Raw genomic sequence first — 26,120 nt, forward strand, 5'->3', positions numbered from 1 at the left:
GCTCCAACTCAGCTGGTGACAGTTTCTGACCCTGGCTCAAGGGGCTGGAGTGGTCTTGTTTCTGCCTGATTGGCCCCCTGCCGTGTCCAGTCACACTTGATTCATGCCACCTGGCCAGGCTCTGTCTCATTCAGCCCCAGCCTCCCCAATCCCCAACAACTCAGCTTAAACTCCAACTCCTGATCTCCCCGAAGCCTCTGAAACCTGGTTTTGTCATTCTAGAAGCAATGTGCTTACTAAGATTTAAAATGAAATGTTAGCCAATAACAAAAAGATTGGGATGGAGAAGGCAATGGCAACCCACTCCAGTACTCTTGCCCGGAAAATCCCATGGACGGAGCAGCCTGGTAGGCTGCAGTCCATGGGGTCTCTAAGAGTCAAACATGACTGAGCAACTTCACTTTCACTTTTCACTTTCATGCATTGGAGAAGGAAATGGCAACCCACTCCAGTGTTCTTGCCTAGAGAATCCCAGGGATGGGGGAGCCTGGTGGGCTGCCGTCTATGGGGTCGCACAGAGTCGGACATGACTGAAGCGACTTAGCAGCAGCAGCAGCAGAAGATCCTAAGATTTCAGAGCTGAAGTGCCTCCAAGATTGTCTACATCAGACCCTCATTTTACAGAAGAGGAAGCTGAGGCCCAGGGACTTCTCAGAAATTCCCTCATGGATAAATGAGAACATTTAGGGCTGATCTCTTAAAACAGACAAATGAGATTGGTCCATGTGACTCAAATCCAACCTGGAAGATGTGTCTAGAGGCGATAGTACCAGTATATGCAAAATTAATGAAACACCTATTCTAGCTAGCTTTCAGGTAGGTTGGAATTCAGAGAGGTCAATGAATGACAAACTCATTTTGTGAACTAAAAATGTTTCAAGCACCTACAAGGTATAGTTCCCATTGCCGCCTGCCCCAGAGATTGTCTTTCAATTAGGATGGCCCCAGCAGGCCAGCACCCTTCAGTGGCAACTGTTCACTTCCCTGTCTCTTAGCAACAGGAAACCCTTGCTTTATAGAAAAGAAAATTGAGGCAAGAATTTGAATGGATTTCCCAAGTTCACATGATTAGTTGGCTGTCACTGGGACTTGGGTCTTTTGGTGACAGCCTATTTCTTTCTCTTTTTAGAAAAAAGAATTATTTATTTACTTATTTGGCTGTGCTGGGTCTTAGTTATAGCATGCAGGATCTTTAGTTGGGGCATTGAAACTCTTGGTTGCAGTATGTGGGATCTAGTTTCCTGACCCAGGATGGAACCCAGGACTCCTGCTTTGGGAGTGCAGAGTCTTAGCCAATGGACCACCACCAGGGAAATCCCAGCAGCCTCTTTCTCCCATGTTACAGGCTTCCTCAGGACTCCTGGAGTTTCTTCAGAATAATTGGAGCCCCCAGGCTCACAGCACTTTGCCCCTCCTCCTCCAAGACAGTATTAGACATCTGAGCTACTCTAGGTCTTTTTGCTCAAGGGACCTACCTTTATGCTAACATCGACCAAGCCCACAGAGGATGCTGGCTGGTCACGGCATCAAATGCAGCTGTCCAGAGCCTTATCTCATCAGCAAACACTAGCTACTGATGTCAGCAGGACCAGAACAAAGCTTTCTTTGGGGGACAGCAGAAGGGAGGAGCAGCAACAAGTGGGCCACTGCACGTGCTGTTTATCAACATTTGGATGACGAAGATTTTGGCCAACTTCAGAAAGACATTTATATTTTGTAGAAACACACTACAGTACTCTCATGGAGAAAACAACATCACGTAAATGTGGGTGGAGAAGAATCTGACTCAGTGTCCTTTAGAGAGAAAGCTGAGTGGGGCGAGGCAATTCTGGCCTTGGGAGTCCCCTGATCTGGATTCAAGTCCACTTAGCCACTTAGTAGCTGTGTGGCCTGGGGAAAGTGACTCAGGCTCTCTGGTCTCCATTTTTTCATAACAAATCTATTCTCCCAGGCACAGTTATTCCATCCTCAAAACTGGGATACTATTAACTTGCCCTGCCTGTCTCACGGAATAAACTCAAAAGAACTAATGTCTGTGGCAGCTCCTTCAAAACTACAAATTACTCCAGGTGGGGGATCCCATGGTGTCATATTCTTCATGGCCTGACCAGCATGGAGCAAGGTACAGGGAAGCCACTAGGACAATCTTGTTGGATGGAATTATCTGCATGAATTTAAAATATTCAAAGTACAGGAATTTGGTACAAGACACTCATTGCTAGTCTAAGCACTATGTTGATATCTACACGGTGGTTCCAAAGGGACATCAGGAGCTCAGTGGCTGAGTGTCACTCATTATCAGTCTGCTGTTCATGATGGGAATGAGGGGAGATGGGCTAACTACTCATAGTGACTGAGGATACCCCGTGTGTCACACACTGTACGCATCTCCACAAGGGGCACACTCTCACCCTACATCATGGGTGAGGGAACTGAGAGGCCAAGACAGGTCTCTCAAGGTCCCCAGCTGGTCAGTGGGAGAGGCTGGATAAGAAGAGGCTGGATCTTCTAAATAAAAAATCTTATTCCACAGATCTTCCTAACTCCAAATCTGAACAGCCCCTTTTACTAGTCTCTTTAATAAAGGAATCACAGAAGCCCCTTCTAACTCAGCAAACTTCATTTGATTGAGTCACAACCAAACATGTACCACAAGTCAGTAAGAAAGGTGGACAGTTTCCAATGCAACTTATGAATCTCTCTGTTGTGGATCACACAGCAAAAGGCAGTCTAAATAAATAAGGATAAAGGATTCATTGCTCCAACTGGGAAATGAGTTTAGCTGAAACATTTACTTGTAGGTGGGGTTTTAAAAACAAAACCTTAATATTAAAACATAAGCGGCATCAGCATATATCAGATGAGAATTTTTAATGATTAGTATTTCATACTAGTAGGAAAATAATTTCATATTTTAATGATTAGTATTTCATACTAACAGGAAAATAATTTCATACTAATAGGAAAATAATTAAAAGCCAAGCTCCTTAACTTCCTTTCACTGAAGGTACAGTTATATTTGAATTAGAAGATGTGAGCTTTAAAAGCCTGGGTATTGTTGTTTATAGAAAGAAATGAAGGCTAGGCAGAGGAAAGATGCCCACTCACCATTTCCAACAGCTTCCCAAGAGCCTTCTCCAAACGCTGCCCTCGGCAACCTCGACTTTTTGCTGGTGTTATTGGCTTGTGTCTTGCATTTGTAGGAACATCCAACTGGGAGAGCAAGGGTGCCAAGAGAAGAGGTGGCTCCAACAGAGCTCTGGCCAAGCCATTTATGGTCAGGGGAGTAGCCGAGTCGTTGGTCCATCCCTCAGGGGAGATGCTCTCTTGCTCCATGGCCACCATGTATGACCCGGGTCACCTATGCTCTCTGCTTTCATTTTCTGTCCTTTTTATTTTCAAGCTCCTTCCTTGGTTACACTTTCATCTCAGCAAAGAACTCAGAGCTGGCCCGAGATCTTGGTGGCTCCCGCAGCCAGCAGCTCTTTAGAAACAATGGCTGTTTACATGCAGGCTGAGTGAGGCTGGCCACTCCACCCCCAGTGGCCAGGCAAGTGGCATTGGTCACTGTCCCAGCATTGAGGGAGTCAACACATCACCAGCATCGATGAAGGGGGTGCCTGGGGAATGGGGGCTGGAGCCTGCTCTGTGCTGGAGGCAGGGCTGTACCTGCTTTAGGTGATGAGCGTGAGTTTATCCTCACCCTCGTTCTTTTCTCACATTTTGACACAGAGCCTCACAGAGCTGGAGTCCAAGCCATTGACATGGACTGCCTTATATATCTTATGAGTTCTCTGTTAGAAGTTTACTTCTTTAAAACAATGAAGGGGTTGGAATCTCGTGTCAACAAAACAATAAAATTAATACTAATAATTTGGTCATTGCATTGAGTGCATTCATCATTCACTCAACAAACCTTTAACTTCTCTACGTCAAGCATTATTCTGGGCTCTGTTTCGGCCTTGGTGATAAAGACAAATGAGGCTCCAACTCTCAGGGAATGTATGTTTCAGTGAGGCAGATAGACAACAGTCAGAACAGGACAGGAAAAATCATTATGGAGGAGCAAGTGGAGTGTATAAGGGAAGAGGGTCTGGAGTGACGGGGCGGCAGCTGTCTCTGAGACATGACATTAAAGATGCACGTGAAAAATAAGAAGAGGATTCCAGGCAGAGGGAACAGGAAATTCAAAGGCCTGGTTCTAAAGCAGGCTTGGTGTGCTGGGATAGGAGGGAGGCCAGTGAATGTGGTGGGAGGGGCCTGGAAGAGGTTAAAAGCAGAGTGAGTTGTGGCCTGTGATGTGAGCAGCTGCTGCTGCTGCTGCTAAGTCACTTCAGTCGTGTCTGACTCTGTGTGACCCCATAGACGGAAGCCCACCAGGCTCCCCTGTCCCTGGGATTCTCCAGGCAAGAACACTGGAGTGGGTTGCCATTTCCTTCTCCAACGTATGAAAGTGAAAAGTGAAAGTAAAGTCGCTCAGTCGTGTCTGACCCTTAGCGACCCCACGGACTGCAGCCTACAAGGCTCCTCCATCCATGGGATTTTCTAGGCAATAGTACTGGAGTGGCTTGCCATTGCCTTCTCCGGATGTGAGCAGCAGGGCATGGTAAGATTTCCACAGTGCAGCAATGAGAAGACTGTCGGGGTTTTGAGGAGAGGATGATCTAAGTGGGGCTAACAAGGATTACCTGCACTGCCTGGATTACAAGGGATGCAAGGGTTAACCCAGACTCTGGTTGGCAGAGTCCAAGTGAGCGGTGACACTGGCTGCCCTGGGATGAGAGCAGTGGACACGGAGAGCAGTGAAGGGGTTTGTGGCTTATTGAGGAAGCAGAGGCAGTGAGACTTGATGATGGGAGAAATGTGAGGCGGGGAGGGAAGAAAGGGAGGGGAAGGTTGGAAAAAAGCCAATTCCTGGGGTTGAGATATAACTAACAGGGGTAGAGACACCATCTGTTTAGGCAGATGATCCTGGAAAATGGGGTGTAAGGACCCAGGCACTGGATGCCTTGCTTAACAAGTCCAGAGTGGCCTTTGCCTCATGGGGCTTCAGGTCCCCAAGACTCAGTGAGGCTTAAACTGAATCCACTGGTGCCCGGAAGTCAGGGAGACAACATAGCTCAGAGACGCCTGTTTGGGATGCCTTGACCACACTTCTGGACCCTGTGTGGTCTTAGGCAAGTGAAGTAACTTCCTCCAATCTCTGTCTCAATCTATACAGTAGAGACAACATGTTTACAATACAGGTTACTAGACTATTTAAATCAGTACAACCAGTACAAACTGTGCTTCTATCTTTGCTTGGTAGGCATGAAACCTGGACCAGAGATCTGGACCAAGGAACTGGCTTTGATGGCCCTGCCCCCTCTGGCTAAGCTGTCTGCGGATGGACAAGGCCAGTAAGGGCCTTTTTAACTCTGTCTTTGCATCCACTGATCACCAACTCGTCCTCCAATGGACATGTTACTCCTTTGGAAGAATTGCTAAGAAAGCCAGTAAATGGGTGCTCTGCCCTAAGAGTCTGGGTCAGTCATGGTTTTCCAGTCATAAGCATCAAAAAAGAAGTCTAATTTTTTTTCAGATGCCTAATCTTTAATTTAAGAAGAAATGAAATTGGTTGGGTGGGTGTAGGGATGCCAACAGAAAGAAGAGAGGTCAGGGACCCCAGCTCTGGGTCGCTCCTGAGGCTTCAGCAGCAAGAACTCCTACATGGTGCTCTCAGAACATCCTCCCAGGGAAAATCAGCCCTGAAGAAGCTCAGCCCTCTCGCCCCTTGATCAGGACTCGAAACTAATATGTCTTGAGACAGGCTGGGGTCTGGGACCTGGGACCCCTTGTTACAGTGCTTGCTTGCACCTGGACAAATGTCTCCTTGAGCAACCAAACACAAAGAAACTATAAGGAACTAAAAATAACTGTGTGCATGGGCAACTGGGGCAAATCATGAACAACAAGCTCCCAAAAGACCAAAAATCCAATTGCCGCTTGTAAGAGAGCCCCCTTATAAGAACTGTGACCTTCAGTTTTAGAGGCCACATGTGGTCCTCAGGCTCAAAACCAGATGGAGAGAATTGCTGGGAGACAAAGGAAGATGGCTACCACGCCTAAGCTGTTACAGTAGCAACCATCTCCGCAATGTTCATGTTGTTAGATTTCCAGCCTGTCTGGGTCCAAGAAGAGGGGCGACTTTGAAGCCCTCTTCAGCTTTGCTCGTGACTTTCTGGGTCCAATAGGAGCCCTGTTCTGAAGCCAGGCTCTGGGTATTCACCAGATCATAGAAGGCCAGAGAGAAGGCCCCCCAATTTTGTACATGCTTCCCAAGTTCCTGTGATATTGGAGAAAAAGATCACCAAGAGGTCTGAACTTGTCATACAAACCCAGGACATGTTGATAAATCCACATTCTTTAATGAAACAATTCTTTCTAGATATATGTTAGCTCCTTTCCACTTTCTTTTTGAAACTGACATTTAATGAAACATACAATTACACAAGATAAAAAACACAGTATATTTATAGATAATGCTCTAAATGGTTTTTCTTTTTTTTTTTTTTTTTAAAGAAATCTTCTAGGCATTTGGGATTATTTTTCAGAAGTTCAGTCTACAAAGGAAACTTGAAAACCATCTGCTGAAGCCTAGGGAACACTTGTTCACACATTGAACAATGACACTACCACGAATTATCTGAGATTTATCAAATGGACCAGATTGACGGCAAACTCCAGGGTGATTTGCTAGTTAAGAAGATTTTACAAATGATGTAACCAGGTTGAGCATTTCATGAGTAACATAAAACTTAACTTTAGAGGAAAACCGTCTTATGGTGAATCAATGCACAGCCTCCTTCTCTGGCTGGAGAAATTCCACAGGCTGAAATTAATTCCAGATCCTCACGCTGCCCTGGGATCCAGGTTCTAGCATTTGCTAGACCAGATGACACCAGAATTGGATCAGGCTGAAGACTTGGACTCCAAATGTTTCACCAGGTCACCAAAGAGAATTCTTTGAGCTGAAGTCAGCCTGCTTGGAGCTTTGCAACAGCCCCAAGGACAAAGCAGGCAGGGGTAACGTCCCGTGGGATGTGTACAGAAAGGTCACTGAGCATTTGGAAGAGCCAAGGCAGGGGCCTGGGTCTTTCTGCTGGGTGGACTTTCTCTTGTGAAGCCATCTGTTCAGTTCTTTGCAGAACCTGCGTCGTGTGTATGTCCCGTGAGTCTGAGCTTCCAGGGGAGATATCTGGCCAGCCCCAGCTGAATCAGAGCTTGTCTTTTCTGGGAATACGTCACTCACAAAAGGCCTAAAGAAAGGTTTTCATAAGCGTCTCATTGTTTCCAATTGGCCACAGGTTGATAATGGTTGAAGCTCTGTGTTTTTGAAAATCATACTAGAGAGAGAAAAACAAGTACCATTGTTTCATGAGAGCAGCAAAGACAGAGGCAGAACTGACTCTGTTTCTGACTCCCTCTCACTTTTCCAGGGAATTCATCAATCTTATTCAGACTTCTAAAGGCTGAAACTTCAGAATTTTCAAGTCCTCAGCAAGAGACCCTTAACAGCCACCTTCTGCATCCTGACTTCAGTGTCAACTTTGAAGATCAGATGGGACAAAATAAAAGCCCCCAAACAAAAAATCAGAGAAATGGAATCCACCCTATGTAGACCTGAACCACATGACAAGCTGTTCCATGTGCTGAATCAAAGATCTTCCGGTACAGGGGCTGTGAAAGGTCACAATATAAGAATGTAGGTTGAACCTCCCTCCAGGGCCAAGAAAGGCCAAGAGAGGCTTGGTAAAAGTAGACCCATAAAATACAAGGCCGGTCCAGGAGGGCCTATTCAGTCAAGCCTGTGGGTCAGCATTTATCACACTGCACTGATTAAGGCTCTGACCGTTGATCCTTTACATACATACATATATACAGACATATATTATTATTAATAATAATACTTTGATTTTTTTCTGTTTTAAGGAAAAAATATTCCCACGCATTTTTTTTCTACCTTTCTTTGTATTCTTATTCTTTTATGTCTTTTTATTTTAACTCCCAGCAATCTTTTTAACTAGACATAGTCCTCTGGGGCCATATTTTGATTTTCAAAAATATCACCTTTAAATGTTTTGCAAATTGTTTCAAATGATGTTGATTCATCCCCACGGAATTCTGGTGCTTGGGAGCAATTTGAACTCTCACCAAAAACCTTCTGTGTTCAATACCAACCACACAGGACTTACGGCTATGTAAACATTATTTTAAAATTATTCCAACATAAATACTCTTATTTAAAGCTAACATACCACAGCTTTTAGCTCATAATGCCCATAGATGCCTTAATGAAATGCCATTCAAAACTACCTCACTGTTTAAAGTACACCTGGAGGTTCTAAAATTGTGTAAACAACATCCTCTCCACTTCTCCAAAGCGAGCGCCAAGTGTGATGAATTCTAATTGAAAGTTGGTGACTGAATGATGGTTAGTCTGAGTAAGTCACCAATGCACTCTTTAACTCAACCAGTTGCAGAAAGTTAGTCACAGGTAGACTTGTTCCACAAAGTGTTGATTCTTACATAACTTATAATTAACCAGTTTTCAATGATGTTCACGAGGGACCTGAATGGTCCCCCATAAGGTGTCTTTGCACGTTTTGCAAATACAGTTTGAATTGGTTGTCAAGAGTGAAAGTCAACCACAGCAACAGCCTCCAAAGCTGGAGAAAGAGATATTATTGGCCCACGGAATCCCAAGGCCATGTGGAGTCTTCTCCAAGTCAGCGAGGGCACGAGGACAAGTCAGGATGTCTTCTTTCCGAAGACTAGGGACTCTCACCAGCAAACGTTCTGCTGAAGTCACAGCAGATGCCTTGGACCCTTAATGCAGTTAGGGATGGGGAAAACCCAACATGGGCAAGGAAAGCTGAAGACACAGAGGACAAGCTGGGGGTCTCCTTGCTACACGACAGTGATCCTCAAACACCAGCTTTCTCTGTATGACGCTTACTGCGATGCCTGTTTTAGTCCCAACGCCCATATGATTGGGCTTCTTGGGTGATGTGTCCCTGGCAGAGAGTTAATGTCTCCAGCCAAAGCTGTGAGGAACACGTGAGCTATGGCCAGTCTTTTACCCTCAATGCCCAGCGCTGATGGAAGATGCCCCAAGTCTCCGAGACACGGTCAGCCTGCCTTACACCTACGGAAGCACATCCAGAAACAGAGCTGCCCAAGGCTAGGCTTCTGCCTCAGAACAGCAAAAGGCAAGGAGAACAAACAGGCAAAGCTGAAATAGCCAGTGACATCAAATCTTAATCTTTAAAACTGCATGATTGGTAACACCGAGGCTGGAATCAAAGAAATATCTTCTCCCCTCCTTGTTCTGGCCAAATTCCATCAGATACACACACTTCCAAGGCTAGATTTTGAGTTTTTGTTTGAGAATAATACTGTACACTGCTTTAGGACAGATTCACAAGGTGCTATTGTTATAAAAACATTCTCAGTTCCTGTTTTTCAAGAACAACATTATTTCTTCATGTGTAGGGCATCCTGGAACTTGGTACTGGTATACCGGGCATGAAAGCCTTTCTTGTTAATGGTGTCATCAGTGTGGAATCGAATCATCAGAGAATCCCCTGCAGAGTAGATTTCTTCCAATGGCTGAGGGAGGGAGAAAGGAAAACCAAGGGGCTTTAAGCCAGTTGGCTGTGATTGGAGTATTAAAATAAGGAGAATGAGTCAAAGACCCAGGAGAGATGCTGAGGGGCATCAAAACAAGCTGTTTTTCAAAAAACAGCTTTTCAAATTCTGCTCCCAAGAGCACCCCCACCCCCATGCCCCAGCTCTACTTTTCCAAAGACAATTCTAAATGCACAGCTCAAATACAGTCTATTACTATCAAGTGCATCGGTTAATTAACTGCATCTAAGCACTTTCAGGACTTCCCTGGTGGCTCAGATGGTAAAGAATCTCCTGCAATGCAGGAGACCTGGGTTTGATCCTTCCAAGATCCCCTGGAGAAGGGAATGGCAACCCACTACAGTATTCTTGCCTGGAGAATCCCATGGACAGAGGAGCCTGGCAGGCTACAGTCCATGGGGTAGCCAAGAGTTGGACATGACCGAGTGACTAGCACACACACACGCTGAAGCATTTTCAGATTTCATCTCATGTAAAGTTACAGCCACTTTATAAGGCAGGCACTATCTCCATTCTATGCTTGAGAATCTAGTTGAAAATCTAGTTCACAAATCAATAGTCCCCAACCTCAGGTCTTCTGACTATAAAGGGTATATCATGAATCACCCAGCACTAGGGTCACCGCTGTGATGTTCTCCCAGGAGATCTAAGACAAAGACCATCATTGAGGCCTCTGTCTTGTCCAAGGACAAAATGTGGGATGGAGTTGCTACGTTTGACAGAAAGGTTTCCCCAGGTGGTAGGTGAAGGGGAGCCAGGATCCCAGGCCGCCATCTGCCAGATTCTAATGGAACCAAACTGGGCTTCCCGTACATTTCACTGCTCAGGACCCTTCAAAGTTCTCTTCCACGTGTGGGCCCCACAGTTTGAAAGCCTTTCTCTCTCAAAGGCACTGCATCAGCTAAGCCACACTGTGTCATCCTTTCTTTTTTGGAGGGTGCGAGAAGATGAAGGGAAATTATTCAAAGATCCATACAAAGGCCAGTTTGGGGTTCTGCTTACCACATGCACTAATGACTCCAAAATGATTTATTGTAAGTTTGGCCAGTTGCAAAGAGGCTTGAGTGATCAGCTCTGCAGGTGAAGGAAAAGACAGAGCTGGGAGCCCAGTGTGGGCAGTGCCCAGCATGATGCAGATGGAGGATGCCCAGGACATGAACTGGACCCTATGGCAGATGCCGGGGAAATAGTGATGAAAACAGGCCTGCCCTGTCCTGAGGAGGTGGCCCAGGAAAAAGATGATAATGAAAACAATCATAATGACCTTGAACATAACTAATGTTTATTGTTAAAAGAGTGATTTGTAATTTGTATAAGCATTTGGTTTCTACTGAGGAAGAGAATTGGGAGTATATGGAATACACAAGAGGATAATTTAAAAATTTTTTTTAAAAAGGCCTGAAGGCTAAATAGAAATGGGGGTGTGGGGAGACAAACCCTCTGCAAAAACAAGACAAACCCTCTGCAAAAGTAAGACAAACCCTCTGCAAAAGTAAGACAACCCTCTGCAAAAGTGAAGTGAAAGTTGTGTGGGACTCTTTGTGACCCCGTGGACTATAGAATCCATGAAATTCTCCAGGCCAGAATACTGGAGTGGGTAGTTGAGCCACCAGAATACTGGAGTGGGTAGCCTATCCCTTCTCCAGGGGATCTTTCCCACCCAGGAATCAAATCGGGGTCTTCTGCATTACAGGGGGATTCTTTACCAGCTGAGCTACCAGGGAAGCCCAGTCTGCAAAAATAGGCAGCCCTAAAAGGAAGATGCTCTTCCCCAGCTGGCCTCTGCATCAGGCCATCCTGACCGGGTCCCCGTTACCTCCCAACCTCCTCTCCAGCTACCCTCCGGGTTTCCCTCTTGGCTCCAGCAGGGCAGGCCTCCTACCTGGTGCCCTAAGCAGCTGCAGGGGCAGCCAGGGCTGTGACCCACGTGTGTCTGACGGCTCAGTGCATGCTCTGGGTCCCCGCGGGGGCCGCCCACCAGCATCCGAGCATCCCCAGGACTCACCCCGGAGCCGCAGAAGCGGCCGAGCCTGGGCGCCGTGCTGTCGCAGCCGTCGAACGCCTCCATGTAGTCGTAGCCGCAGTCGGCTTCCTCCTCGACCTCAAATGTGCGGAAGATCAACTCCACGCCGTAGCCGTCCTCCGCCACGATCACCCAGTCGCAGCGGGCCTGGCTCGGGTAGTTGTTGTCTCCAAACTGGGCATGGGAATAGAGCTCTTTGGTCTGCACTTCGGCCTTCAGCCTGCCCCCACACTCTGGAGCAGAGAGAGAAGCGCGATGCCCCCTCGGCACAGAGAGGGCACGCTCCGCGCCGCGCACCCCGCCCCCGGTAACCCCGCCTCGTTCACACCCTCTGCACAGGCCCGTTTTCTCTACAAAGCCTGGTGTTTGCTCTGTGCGAAAGGCCAGGCAAGTTTCATCACCCCATTTTGTTAGTCGCTCAGTCGTGTCCGACTCTGCAACCCATGGACTGTAGCCTGTCAGGTTCCTCTGTCCATGGAATTTTCCAGGCAAGAATACTGGAGTGGGTTGCCATTTCCTCCTCCAAAAAAAAAAAAAAAAAGCCATTTTACAGAGGAGTAAAAGAGATCCAGGAGTTTCCTGGATTTGGATTTGGGGAATCCAAATTAGCCCTTACATACAAACCCAGTACCTTTGTTCCCAGATTGGGCAATAGGGAGCCTCAGGGAACACCAGAGATGCCATGATAAAAGCCTTTCCTTCTCTCCAGTTATGGATACATGGGGCCAAGGGATGGTTTGCCCTACTGGTCGCCGGGATGTGGTTGGATCTTTTGACCACTTTGTTGCCTGGAAGCATCTGAAAAGGACTCACTTCCACCGACAGACTTACCGTAATCTGTTATTTTTGCCAGCAGAGGGCGCCAAAAGCGCATCAAAACTGCTGGTGAGGGCTAAAGCCTGAAACCTCAGAATAGATCTGGCTCGCGCCTGTATCTGGGCTTCCCTGATACTTCCGCTGGTAAAGTATCTGTCCCCAAAGCGGGAGACCCCGGTTCGATTTCTGAGTCAATTCCTGGGTCGATTCCTGGAAGACCCCCATCCCCTGGAGAAGGGGTAGTCCACCCACTCCAGTATTCCTGGGCTTCCCTGATGGTCCAGACGGTGGAGGAGGACATGGTAACCTTCTCCAGTATTCCTGCCTGGAGAATCACCATGGACAGAGGAACCTGGTGAGCTACAGCCCATAGGGTCCCAGAGAGTTGGACGCGACTAAGCAGCAGCATCAGCACCTGTATTTGAGAGCCTGACCACAGGTTAGATTTCAAAAACCCTTTGCGGGTGTTACAGGTGAGCTATGCCTCAAACTTTGGACTTGTATTCTGTAGCTTTAGCTTCTACTTGGTAACTCTGGTCGGCCTGAGCCCATCCTATATAACACATGATAAAAATACGTACATGAGAGTGATGGGCCATTAGAGAGCAACGGAATTTTGAAGGTAAATTCCACCACTGCAGTTCTCAGTGTGCTCCATGCCTCCTCCCTATGGTGTGGCTTCCACACAGTGCAGTAATGTTCACCTCGCCCCAAGGTCCCCTGCCCCACTCCGCCCCCCACTGCTGTCCCCCTCCCAGCTGAAGCTCCACATCCAGCCTGGCCCCAGTCCTGTCCAACTGCCAACTCTCAGCCCCGAGTGTGCTCTGGCTTAGATTTTCTTCCGGGTCTGAGCTGTCTTTGGAAAATTTCAAATTCTTGAGATGTGGCTGGCAACGAAATGAGGGCTGAGCAGAGTAGGATGCCTCCCACCCATCCTGCCAGATCTCTCCTCTTCCCACCTGCCCTGGCCTCTGGAGGCAGACCTCGGGGTCTACATGGCCGAGCCCCTTGGCTCCATGATCTGGCCACAGGCAGCACTAGCAGACCAGGGAAGAGAGATCAGGGCACTGGTCCCAGGCCCCTCCTCGCCTGGTCACCACAGGCTGTGTCCTGTGACTACGAGTCACAGCTCCTGTTTGGGAGCCCTCTGCTTGCTTGCCTGCTTTTGTCTCTAGGCTTCAGGAACTGACCCCCCGCCTCTGTCATTGAGGCTGATGGGAGTGACAGCCTTACCTCTTAGCCGTGGTTGCTGCGCTGTCCCTGTGGTGTCCCCACATCCTGTCCACCCCTCGGTAAACAGTCCCTTAGTAGCTTCTCAAATAATTACTCCACCTGAGTATGCCCCTGTTTCCTGCAGGACCCTGACCCACCCTGAACACCCACACTCAGTCTTCAGGGACAAGAGGGTGAAGTCACTAGTCAGTGGCTTTTAAACGTCACCAGGGAAGTGGTGATGCAGCCGGGAACAGTGGGGAGTTTGCGGCCAGGGTCTGCCAGTCTTCGAAAATGCTGGCTGTTGCTTTGTCTCATCTGATTCATATTTTCTGGCTCTAGGAAAAAACTGGGAGGAGGGGCTGTTAAAGGGATCAGAAAACCTCACAGAGATCACGATCATGATCGCACACTCTGAGTGAGCCTCACTGCTGCTACTTTGCCAGAGGGCGAGGATCAGAAAGTCAAGGTTGCTTCATGGATTCTAGTCCCAGGCTGAATGAGGGCAGGAGAAGGGGGCGACAGAGGATGAGATGGTTGGATGGCATCACAAACTCCTTGGACGTGAGTTTGAGCAAGCTCCCAGAGATGGTGAAGGACAGGGAAGCCTGTCATGCTGCAAAGAGGAGTCGCAAAGAGTCGGACACGACTTAGCGACTGAACAACAAGTCCCAGGCTGTATCCTTTAAGTGGCTAAAGAGCAGAGCCAATGTTCTTACTGACTTTCTTCTGTTTAACATGGTAAATAATGTAAGTTATAAGCATAAACATTTTCCTCCAAAGGGCTAATTAAGGCTGTTTACTTCAAGTGAGAAAAATAACGGGAAACAGAAACACTTTTCGTTTTTTGGAACTGCTTCTTGGAGGGGTACAGAGGACTTCTTTCCACCATTCAGCACCCAGACCCAGGGTTTCACAAAACAGCAAAATTACAAATAAAAGTTTAAAAGGAGGGCAGGAGAAAGAAAGGAAGAGAGGTAAGACGTTTGGCAGAGAGGTAACCCGAAAAAGGGTTGCTCACATAATAGGTTGTCAAAGACATTAAAACAACCCTTCCCCATGGCTGTTCATGTTTCATTTTAAAAGGGACACATCATCACACACCTCCCGTCCCCACAATAATCAGAATTAAAGGTGGTCCTTTCCCTGCCTTCATCACTTATCTATCTCGGGTCCACATGGGGATTAGCTGAAGGCCAGGGCCCCAGCCCACGCACCTGTGCTATGCACAGCCTGGAATCCTCTCCTCTGCACCGAGGCATCCGAATAAAACCGGAGAAACAGGCTGCTGCCTGAGGCCACCACGGGGTCCGGCTTCTTGCTGCCGCAGAAACGGCCGAGGACGGGAGCCTGGCTGTCAGGCCCGTCGTACAGTTCCAGGTGGTCGTAGGCACATTCCTGGTGCTGCTCGATCTCGAATTCATTAAACGTCTGGGGGTGAAAGAGCAGCGAGTGAGGCCAGGTCCTTTCAGCCGGGGTGGATGCAGGCACCCCCTCTGGGGACACAAGGACACGCATCTGCCCAGCCAGCTGTGCGGGGGGCATGGAGCCCATGGCGATGATGGTCACACTTGTGAGGGTCACCACCTGGCCTTTTTTGGTCTCCAGAGCAACCCTGTGAGCTACTGCCACCATTACCCCTGGGCAGATAAGACAGCTGGGGTCAGAGTGTCAACGTGTGTTGATGTCTGTGCTCCTGTCATGTCTCACGGCGTCTCCCTCACTTAACCACGAGACCGAGGCGCTTCCTCTGAGCCAGGCACTATTCTCAGTGTTTTGTAAGTAGTAGTCTTCACGACCCTGTGAGGCGTCTGCCATGATAACCACCACTTTACAGATGAGGAAACCGAGGCACAGAGCTGCCGCGTAACTTGCCCAAGGGTCACCCACTGGCAGAGCTGGGCCAGGACCAGGAGGTCAGGAGCCCCTGCCCTCAACCTCTGCACAGCACTGTGCAGCCCCCTCAGCACAGATGATGAGAACGGTGCTTTTATGAAGTGCACGCTGCTCCACGTGCTCATGATCAGAGAGGCTGGCCTGAGTTGAGTGTTTTGTTTCCATGCAGAGCCCTGCATTTTGTTACTTAATTCTGATGATGCTGTCAGGGAAGGGCTATGATTATCCCCAGTGTGCAGAAGGGGAAAATGAGTCTTAGGGAAGTTAAAGGATCTGCCCATGCTCACACAGCTAAAAGACGGAGCTGAACTTGACTCCCAGGCAGCCTGACTCCAGACCACACTCGAATCATCACTAGCCTGTACTGGGTCTCTTCTTCTTGTCCCCCCAAGTATGGCCCCCAAAGCAGGCCAGGGCAACCTCATAATTTCAGGCTGTGCGCCGGACTCTGCAGCTCCAAATGTAGGACTTCTCAGGCTCTGGGCAGATGACTGGCTGATGGCCTGCCCATGGCTACCAGGGGCATGGGACAAGGTGAGAGGGGACACTTTAAATGAAGACTTGGACCAAATGACAGAGAGAACATTCCCAGGAGGGGTTGGGAAGGAGTCTCAGTTCACATGAAGGGAGCTGGGGCAACAGGTCAGAGACGGAGGTAGAGAGGCAGAAACAGAGGGGCCACTGGCTTTTGTAAGGACGATGAACACACTTGAAATGAAAGATTCTTCACACTTACAGATGGGGAGGTGGGGCCAGAGAGTGGGGGTAGGGATGTGGGCAGGAGTAGGAAAGGGAGGCCGGAGGTAACAGGGTGGGCAGGGCAGTGGGAGGTGGATGGCGGGCCAGCGAGCTCCCCAAACTTCATGGGATGCCCTGTGGCTGTCCCCATGCAGTCAGACCCTAGCTTCCTGGTAAGCACTCACACTGTGGCAGCAAAACGGTAGAGCGTGATCAATACCCACTATCAACTTCCCAAGGAAATATTTAAGAACTAGCACGTATGTATGAGCCTCAGGTAAACTGGAGGTCTGGGCTCACTCTGGCCACTGTGATCGGTTGTTTTAGTTCTTCAGCACTGCAGAGAACAGTTAAAGACTTTGGGGGCAATTACTGAAAATTGTGACCGAAGCACGGGTTCCAAGAGTGCATATTGCGCGTTCCCAACCCCGGGGGGCGCCATTCCCCCGCAGCGTCAGAGATTCCTGTTGCCATGGCGCGCATCCTCCAGCAGATGGCAGCCGTTCTCCAATGCACTCGCTTTAATTCGCCCTCGCCCTGATTCAAGGCTTTTGACTGACCCAGGAGAGCAACTGAAAGTGCTCACTACAGAGACAGCCATGCATAGGAGGTGCCCACATGAGCACCCTTGGTCAGGGAACCTGCCTTTACCCCCGATGCCCCAGGCCTGGCACAGAGAGACACCAGCACCTGCCGCCCAACTTGGGCGCGCGTTCAGCCACCTGGCCTCCTCACTGCTCTCAACAATAAACACCCAGGTAAGTCTCCAGGTGATCGTCTGTTTAGCATCACCTTCTCCTATGTTATCTCTCCTTCTTCCTGGAGATATGGTCCATAATTCAAGGGGACATCCATATATATTCAAAGAGTTTAGCATAATTCAGGAGGACATCCATGTATATTCTGCAGAGTTTAGCCATCTCCAGAGTTAGAATGAACCATTAAAAAACTGTCTGCTGGAATACAGCTTCTCCTGAAAGCAAGAGGGTTTGTCTTACACTCCAGGATCTGGGAGTCCCTGGTGGCTGAGAAGCAAGACGTGTAGGAAAAACTCATTTCTCTTTTGCAATAACCAAGCATAGTATGCAGACTACCATAATCATATGCGCGGACAGGACTTTAAAGAAAGGCTTGTGTGTTAGTGTGTTAGTCGCTCAGCCCACCAGGCTGCTCTATTCACAGAATTCTCAAGGTGAGAATACTGGAGCGGGTTGCCATTCCCTTCTCCAGGGGATCTTCCCAACCTAGGGATCGAACGAGAGTCTTCTGCATTGCAGGCAGATTCTTTACCATCTGAGCCACCAGGGAAGCTCAAGGAAAGGCTTGGAAGATATATATGTTTAATGCAAGAGAGAATTAGCATATATAACTTAATCTCCTATTGTTAATTAGCTAACAACAGTGAGGTGCTAAGTGCTTAGTTGCTCAGTCATGTCCAACTCTTTGTTAATGGGAAAAATGTAAGTTGTAGAGGGATATGAATAATACTTCTGAGAAATGTGAGCAAGAAAAGGATATATGGTCTCTTTTCCTGTGCATGTAAACACAGAAATTTCTGGAAGAATTCACAAAAATATGTTCAGAAAAGTAATTTCTAGAGTGAGCATGGGGGTCTGGAAATTTGGTTTTCACTTTCCAACCCTCTGACTATATTTTTTTTTTATATCTTGAGAATGTATCATTTGGTAACATATTATAACTGCAAACAACGGAATCACAAACAGCACTTCAAGTCTGTGTAAAGGGCCAGTTCAGAGTGACACCACCTCATGGTGGTGTTTACAGTGTTGCTCGCCCACCACCCTGTGCGGGTGGCTTCAGGCACATCCTCTTCTTTAATCTGCACCACAGCTCCTTGAGGTAGGTTTTACTAGCAGCCCCATTTTCCGGAAGACAAAACTGAGTCCTGGAAGTGTTGATTAACATCACCAGGTTTCAGAGCTGGGAAGCGGCAGAGCAGAGACCCAGACCCATGTCAGTCTGATACTGAAATCCGCGTTGTTCAAAGACTTTGAAAATAACTCACGAGTTTCACCCTGTGGCCGGCGGTTGAAGAGATGTTCCAGGTGCACTCCCTCCGGCTCGGGTATTTCTCAGGCCAGTTGGGGCTCATCAGGGACCCCTCTGCGCTGCTGATCTTGTGTACACAGCCGGCTGGGACAGGCAGAGAGAGAGTGAGAGGGGTAGCTCACCTGTGGGCAGCAGAAGAGGTGTTCTGGAAGAGTCTCCTCCCCGAGCTCTTGTCCCATGGTCATTGAATGTGAGGGCAGAGGCTGGCCTGAATCAAGGGTTCCCTGGCTCAGAGATCTGCTGATGTCTTTTTCTTCACTACCTTCCTGGAGCCAGGTCATCTTTCTAACTATTGCTATTTGCATTGCAGTTGTCATTGGAAATATGGTAGAGTTGGTTAAGACCACAGACCCTGGGGTCAGATGGGCCTCAGCTCAAGTCCTGGTTCCACTGCATACAAGCTGGGGGACTTTGGGAGCTTCTGCAAGCCTTGGTGTCCTTGTTTGTAAAAGGAGTGCCAATCTTTGGAGCGGGGTGTGTGCATGGATTAAATGAGATAATGCATGTGAAAGGCGCAGCGAGTGCTAACAAAGGTCTCCATCACCATGCCTCCTGTCTTTTAGTTTCCAAAGTATTTTCAATTGGAGGCTACAGATGTTGCCCTGGTTACCGTGCTATTTGCAAAGAGTGGTGCCATGACTTGTTCAGTAAGTAGCGTTTTGGCCAATAGCTAGAATTTGTCTCCTTCTGTGTTTAGCGTTGTGGTAAGCACTTTGATTGCAACCTCTCATTTAATCCTTTTCACCTTCTAATTGAGAAAATAAGCTGAGAGAAGGCAAGCAACCTGTTGGTCAGGGGTGGAGCCAGGACTGCCTTTGCTATTGCTGATTAGGAAGGAGAGGACCCTGAGGAGGTACCGCTGCTGTCTCCTAGGCTGGAGGTTGTGTTTGTTGGGGGGTGCTTCAGGCTGAGGCAGCTGGAGGGGGCAGTTGAGGGCAGGTCAGGGTTGGGGGCAGCTGTGTGGAGGTTCCACCTCCTCGCTGCCTCTGCTCTGCAGCCATGAAGAGAACAGGTGCCGATAGGGCAACAGTTCAGACATGGGGTGTCTGCTCCTGGACACCCCACCCCCCGATGGGGACCCATCCCGTTCACCTGATAGAACCTCAGCTGACTTTATAATCCTCCTGGCCTCCTCCGCACCACAGGGGCTAGACGAAGGTTTTCCTTTTTTAGTTTTATTAAGTTTCAGAATGACAGTTCCTTCCAAGTTCTTCCAACCCACCTTTCAACCCAACCTGTGACTACCTGTGTCCAGGTCAGAACGCTGGCCTTGAGGGTGGGCTTTGGAAGATGTCTGAGCTCCTTCTTTAATTCTTTATTTAGCTCATTTTCTAGGGAGGCCCTGGCCAGCCCGAATCCCCTAAGTCTGAAGTGCTTGTCCCAGATGGGGTGTGAAGTCTTCACCTCTTCCCTTCCCTGCTGTGTGTGCAGGGCTTTGTGGGGGGACCAAGGCCAGCAGCCTTCTGTGTTTATCGAGATGCTCAACCCCCCTTTGCAGGGTGGAACAGAAACATAGGGAAGGCCTTTCTGAGAGTGGCTGGACATCAAAAGCCATCTAGCTCTGAAGGACTCTCAGGAGCAAATGGAGCAGGGAACAAAGTCTTCCCCAAATTCTATTTTACTAGACACATGCATGGTAAAGAAGATTACAACATAGACAGCTGATACCTATTGACATTTCAAGTGCTTACCACATGTCAGCCTATATGAAATACTTGCTAAGCATTCTCTCATTTAACCCTCACAAAAACTTTAAGAAGGAGGTATGTTTAGTCCTTTTTAAACAGAAGAGGAAACTGAGGCTCAGAGAGGTTAAGTCACTCGCCCAAGGTCACGCAGCTAGTAAGTAGCGGAATCAAGATTTAAACCTTGGGGGTCTGATTCTGGAACCTGGGGTTTAACTTCTTTGCAATAATAAGTGTAGAAGAGCACTTGAGGGCCCCTACAAGCCCCTGAAGGAGTGACTACCCTGGGGGAAATCACTCATGAGCAGGAGGCTGGGAGAAGGGAAGGCAGGCAGAAGCTGAGCCTCATTTCCGGGCTTGGCCAACCGGGGAAGAAGCGCCCCTGGCTCTTGAGCATGGGTATACTCAGGCAGCCAAGGTGACCCCCCACGCCCTGACCCAGCCACCGTCCAGCCTCACCCTCTTTGCAGTCCTGCCCATTCTCATGGAGCCGGTAGCCATTCCTGCACCTGCACAGGTAGCTCCCAAAGGTGTTCACACACTCGTGCTGGCAGCCGCCGTTGTCCTTGGCACACTCGTCCTTGTCTGTGGAGATCAATGGACTATCCTAAGGGGAACCACCTCACAGCCCAGGACCCCACTCAAAAGGAGCCTCTGCCAGGGAGCCTCCCTGGTCATCCCCAATGCTGATTATTCCTCTCCGAGGGGGAGGGTGGGGCAGCATTCCCTGGGCATGACCTGGCCCTGTATACTCTGAATTCCCCATGCTCCTAAAGCACTTCATGTGTGTGTGTCTCCACCCCTGCTCCCCACCCAAACCAAGGAGCTCCCTAAAGGATCGGCTAATATTAGTAATAATATTAACAATAAAAAGACAGCTACCATGAATTATTTACTATGTGATGGACACTAATCACTCTATACTGTACTCTCTGGGCTTCTGAGGTGGCCCTAGTGGTAAAGAATCTGCATCCAATGCAGAAGACATGAGATGTGGGTTCGATTCCCTGGGTAGGGAAGATCCATCCCCTTGAGAAGGGCATGGCAACCCACTCCAGTATTCTTGCCTGGAGAATCCCTTGGACAGAGGAGCCTGGTGGACTACAGTCCATAGGATTGCAAACAGCTGGACACAACTAAAGCAACTTAGCACATACTCTCTGTATTACCTATATTACCTCCTAATTGTCACACAACCTTAGGAGGGAGGTGCCTGTGTCCCCATTTTACAGGTAGGGAAACAGGCTGCGACTGCTAACGTGCCCAGGGTTACTCAGTGAACAAGCAGGCAGTGTGACCTGGAGGCCTGGGCTCTTATTCCACGACTCCAGGCCTCCTCCTACCTGCGGAGCAGATAAGCATGCGAGCCGCGAGCCAGACAGCCCAGTGCCAGCCCTGCCCCTCTGCTTCCAGCTGTTGTGACCTTGGGGAGTCCTTGACCTCTGGGCCTCAGTTACCTCACCTGTAAAATGGAGTCACTCATGGTGTCCTTACCTCATAGGGTTGTTGAGAGGAGAAAATGAATTAGTATAAGACAAAAACACTTAGAACAGTGTCCAGTCTCATGTTATTTATTTTCATGGATGGACTCAAGCATTAGCTGCTGTCATCACTGTGGTTCCTGTGCCACAAGCCAGCAGTGTGCAGCCCTTGCCGAAGCCAGCTTCCTCCCCTATTAACCGAGGGTCAGCCTCCACTCCCAGCCCTCCCCCAAGGATAACCTCGGGGCTCAGGTGTCTCCCTTCGCTCTGTACCCTCTGCCTACTGCCCATAATGGGTCACCAAACACTCGGTGTTTTAGCCTCTGAGTCCATGAGGACAACTAAGAATCCTTAAAGGACCCTTAACAAACAAAGAACTGAAGACCACCCAGCACTTGACTGCTGGAATCAGGGGCTACAAAGAGACAAGCCAGGCTCTTCTTCAAGTCCTTTGGGGGAGTCCAGCCTTTCCCACACCTCAATTTCAGACCTCTGGCCCCCAGCGCTGTGAGAGACAACATTTCTGTTGTTTTAAGCCACCCGGTGTGTAGTCATTTGTTTCGGCAGTCCTGTAATCATATAGCTGCTGCTGCTAAGTCACTTCAGTCGTGTCCGACTCTGTGTGACCCCATAGACGGAAGCCCACCAGGTTCCCCCGTCCCTGGGATTCTCCAGGCAAGAACACTGGAGTGGATTGCCATTTCCTTCTCCAATGTGTGAAAGTGAAAAGTGAAAGTGAAGTCGCTCAGTTGTGTCCGACCCTTAGCGACCCCACGGACTGCAGCCTACCAGGCTCCTCTGTCCGTGGGATTTTCTAGGCAAGAGTACTGGAGTGGCTTGCCATTGCTACCACTACATAAAACCCGGATCGAGGCAGAGACCCTGTGAGGGCAGGGGCAGCGGGCAGAGGGCGGTGGGCGGGTGCCCTGAGGCCGGGAGCCTGCAAACCCTGTCCCCCTCAGTCTGTGGCCTTGCCCCCAAACCCGCACACCTGAGAAGAAGTGGGCCCTGAAGCCGCGTTTGGAGACCGTGTTGTCGGACTTGAACTCCACGCGCATGTTGTTGCTCTGCGAGGTAATGACCTCGGGCATCTCAGAGCCGCAGAACTTGCCGTGCAGCCTGGCATCAGGGGACAGGCCGCTGCGCACCTCCACGAAGTCATACTTACACACCTGCAAGGGAGCGCCGTGGGGAGCCCTCGGGGGCTCCCACTTCCCTCCCCCCAGATCCTGGCACCCTGCAGGACCCCCTTCCTAAGAGCTGCACCCTCCAGGTGAGCAAATGGGTTTGACTGGGTCTGGCGGGAGGCTCCTCTCGACTCTCACTGGGATCCCTCCAGCCCAAGGTGCAGACGGGGGCACGTCGGACCTACTGTCCAGCAGTGGGCTCTGCCTGGGCCTTAGCTGCTGATGCAGTCATCCCACGACCACTGCCCATGGGAGGGAATGGGCTGTTTATGCCACCCTGGTCCCCAGATGCATCTCACCCCTCCATTCTTCCCAGCTGGACACTAAGCCCCAGATGCTAACCCCAGGGGACGTACCTGTCCTGACCACCTCCCACTCCCAAGAACCCCCTCCTCCTCTCTTGTCCTGCTTCTCCTTGGATTTATCGGTGATGAGAGGACCAGAGCACTCCATCTGCCAAGGGCGTGCAGTTGAAATCGCCTCGACAAACACCCCAGATTCCACCCAGCTACAACCCCACGACCGTTGGAGGCCACCTCCCTGCCTGCTGATCCCCTCCCCAGTTCTCAGCCCTGGGTCACATCCCAACAGCATCCCTAGTCAATCAGAGCCTGGATACATACATCATTGCCTTCCAGTTCAAACACTTCAAACTGAAGGGAGATCCGGTACTGGGCGGGGGCCACCACTTGCCAGACACAGTTTTTGTTCGTAGGGTACTCCTTCGGCCACCCGGGACTGGTGATGGTTCCGTTCAGCTTGGTAATGAAACCGCCACAGGCCACTGCACGGGGGGAAAAGAAGCAAGACTCATTTGGTTTTAGTTCCAAGTGACTGCGATTTCCCCCAGGCAGCAATAAGCCCTGCTGTTCTTTAATAACATCAACAACAACAAAAAACAGACAATCTGAACTGATTAATTCACATCCTTTCTTCTGGTCTGTTTCAACTGAGGCTTTGGAGAGATGGAGTTGAGGACGAGTCTTTACTGCTTTTTTAAAAAGAAGACGAGGTGTTTGTGCTTACCTCTCACTCAGGGGCACAGTTGGGGACTTCACATGACTTGGGCCAAGAAATGTTTGCACCAAGCTATGCGATGTCCCTGGCTTCCATGAACAGGCAGAGTCATGCAGGTGGGCAAGGGAGACACCGCCAGCCAGGTTGGAATGAAATGAATGAAACGTGCTATTTGTCGTGTCACACCGAAGTGCTCACAGTTATTCTCTGTTTTCATTTTCCATCTTTATAATCATGTGAATTTCACATGGTCACAGAAGAAAATGAAATTCCATGATTCCATTTGCTCAGGTGCTGGGGTGGAGTCCGATAAAGTCATCCTGTGTTTGTGGCCTTATTGAGTTGTTTTTCCCTCCAGGAAGGAGGTGAATCATCCCCCACAATTGTTTCTTCACAGCCAACCAGCTGCCCATCTCCGTCTGTTCCCCTTCTCCTAAGACTTGCCCCCCATCCCCTCTCACTCCAGCTCAGCAGGTCCAGTACTAACCTTCACAAGCCTTCTTGTCTGCAGCCAGCTCATAGCCAGGATCACACATGCACTTGTAGCTGCCCAGAGTGTTCATGCAGCGCTGCTCACACCCACCGTGATCTGGCCAGGAACACTCATCCACCTCTGTTGGGGAGAAAGGTGACCCTGGTTAAGTCATCAAACAGCTGTCAGGTCTGTTCCCCATTGTGGTCCACATCCTAGAAGTCCCTCTAAGAACAAGGACAACTCCTGGTGCCCGCCTTCCAAGGAGTCCCCCGTCTACAGAAACTGGCAGCAGCTCCAGCAGCGTGTGAGTCTTGACAGCATACAAGAGTAACCTGTTAGCAGGCAACAGGACTCCTCTGAGAGATGATCAGGCCTGGATAACTTGGATAACTGTGCTCTTTGAAGAATTTAATCAGCAGTGTTCATTTGTGACCTGAATAAATCTCAAAGCTTCCATACCAAAGTTGATTGACTTCAATGCCATAAAACTGGGGCTCCCTCCATAAATGTGGAACTTCTCAGGACATTAAGCAAAGGGTAAGGACCAAGAACAAGGTGGAGCAGTGGTAAAGAATCCAGCACCCAATGCAAGAGACATGAGTTCAAACCCTGGGCCGGGGAGATCCCCTGGAGAAGGAAATGGCAAACCACTCCAGTATTCTTGCCTGGAGAATTCCATGGACAGAGGAGCCTGGTGGGCTACAGTTCATGGGGTCACGAATAGTTAGACACGACTGACCATGTACACATGTGGGCAGGAGCATGCACACACACACACAGGGACAGAGAGACACACTCCTAGATGAAGATATATAATTATTCTCTAGGGAGAGAGCCGGAAGCTATGAGTTAAATTTTTATTACTAATTTGAAGATGTGTCCTGGGTGATTGTCAAGTTTACAGAAAACACTGGCTCTTAGGTGAGCCGATGCTCCCAGGAGAAACTGCAGGAAGAGGCCACAGTGAGACTGAGTTAGCAGAGGAGTTAGATGGCGTTCAGCACTGTCAAGTGTCCACTGATGTGTCTGGGGCAATTAAAGAGCAGCAAGCAGGATGTTGTGCAGAGAGAGAACACAGAACTCATTGGAGAATCACCCCAGACTGTCAGCCCCGCACCACTGAGGAAAGAAAAACTCAGGCACTGGATGTCTCCAAAAAGAGTGTCAGACATAAAAGGAAAAGAGAAATCATTATTTTCTGTAATCAATTTGTGGTACATTTATCCCTAAAGAGCATGCAGATTGTGGCCTAACAGAGCTGCAGTCTAGTGAAAGGGCGATGAGACACAGAGAGATCTTCAAACAACGGCAACAGGAGCCCGCTCTAGGAAAGAAAGGCTTGGGAGGGGGTAGAAGTGCTGGCTTCCTAACGTCAGGGAAGGCAAGAGCAGAGCAAGGGCGGAGTTCACAAAATCTCACAAGACCTCACTTCACACATAAAATAAAAGCAATGAGGACAGTTTCAAGTGGATAAAAACTTGAAAAGATTCCCAGTCCTGCCACCTCAGCACGGATCCACTTAATAAGATTTCTGGTCGAGAGCATTTCAGACCCTGCTGGAAAACACCCAGAGATAGAACTCTCACTGCTTTTAAAAGTATTTCTTGTTCTTGGAAATATGAATTGTTAGAAACTCTGACTCCTGGCAACTTCTAGCACAGTGGTCCTGCAGAAAATGCAAAAGGTTCAACCGTCAATTCTCCTTTTCTCAATTCAAAAATCCCAACTCAAATAAACTCACTTCCTTCCAATCTCCCTGATCCACGATGCACAAAACACTCATCAACCTGGTGGTTCATCACTGGGTAAAGGACAGTTTGTAAATCCCCC

At 49.0% G+C, this 26,120-nt stretch overlaps 1 protein-coding gene across 1 annotated transcript in view; it reads right to left on the reverse strand.

The window, feature by feature from the left end:
- Positions 1–6,429: 6,429 nt before the first annotated feature.
- TLL2 (tolloid like 2) overlaps positions 6,430–26,120 on the reverse strand; it is a 144,495-nt gene continuing 124,804 nt past the window's right edge. Inside the window, exons 14-21 of the mRNA XM_055424988.2 lie at positions 24,303–24,428; positions 23,422–23,582; positions 22,603–22,783; positions 20,590–20,715; positions 18,402–18,529; positions 14,959–15,172; positions 11,696–11,946; positions 6,430–9,651 (exon numbers count right to left, since the gene is read on the reverse strand). Of these exons, the coding sequence (XP_055280963.2) occupies positions 9,517–9,651; positions 11,696–11,946; positions 14,959–15,172; positions 18,402–18,529; positions 20,590–20,715; positions 22,603–22,783; positions 23,422–23,582; positions 24,303–24,428 (1,322 nt within the window). The 3' untranslated portion in view covers positions 6,430–9,516. The remainder of the gene's footprint in view (positions 9,652–11,695; positions 11,947–14,958; positions 15,173–18,401; positions 18,530–20,589; positions 20,716–22,602; positions 22,784–23,421; positions 23,583–24,302; positions 24,429–26,120) is intronic.

This window comes from Moschus berezovskii, chromosome 12 (assembly GCF_049115385.1).
Source record: "Moschus berezovskii isolate FMDL1 chromosome 12, NW_MosBer_1.0, whole genome shotgun sequence".
In the NCBI taxonomy this organism is placed as follows: Eukaryota; Metazoa; Chordata; class Mammalia; order Artiodactyla; family Moschidae; genus Moschus; species Moschus berezovskii.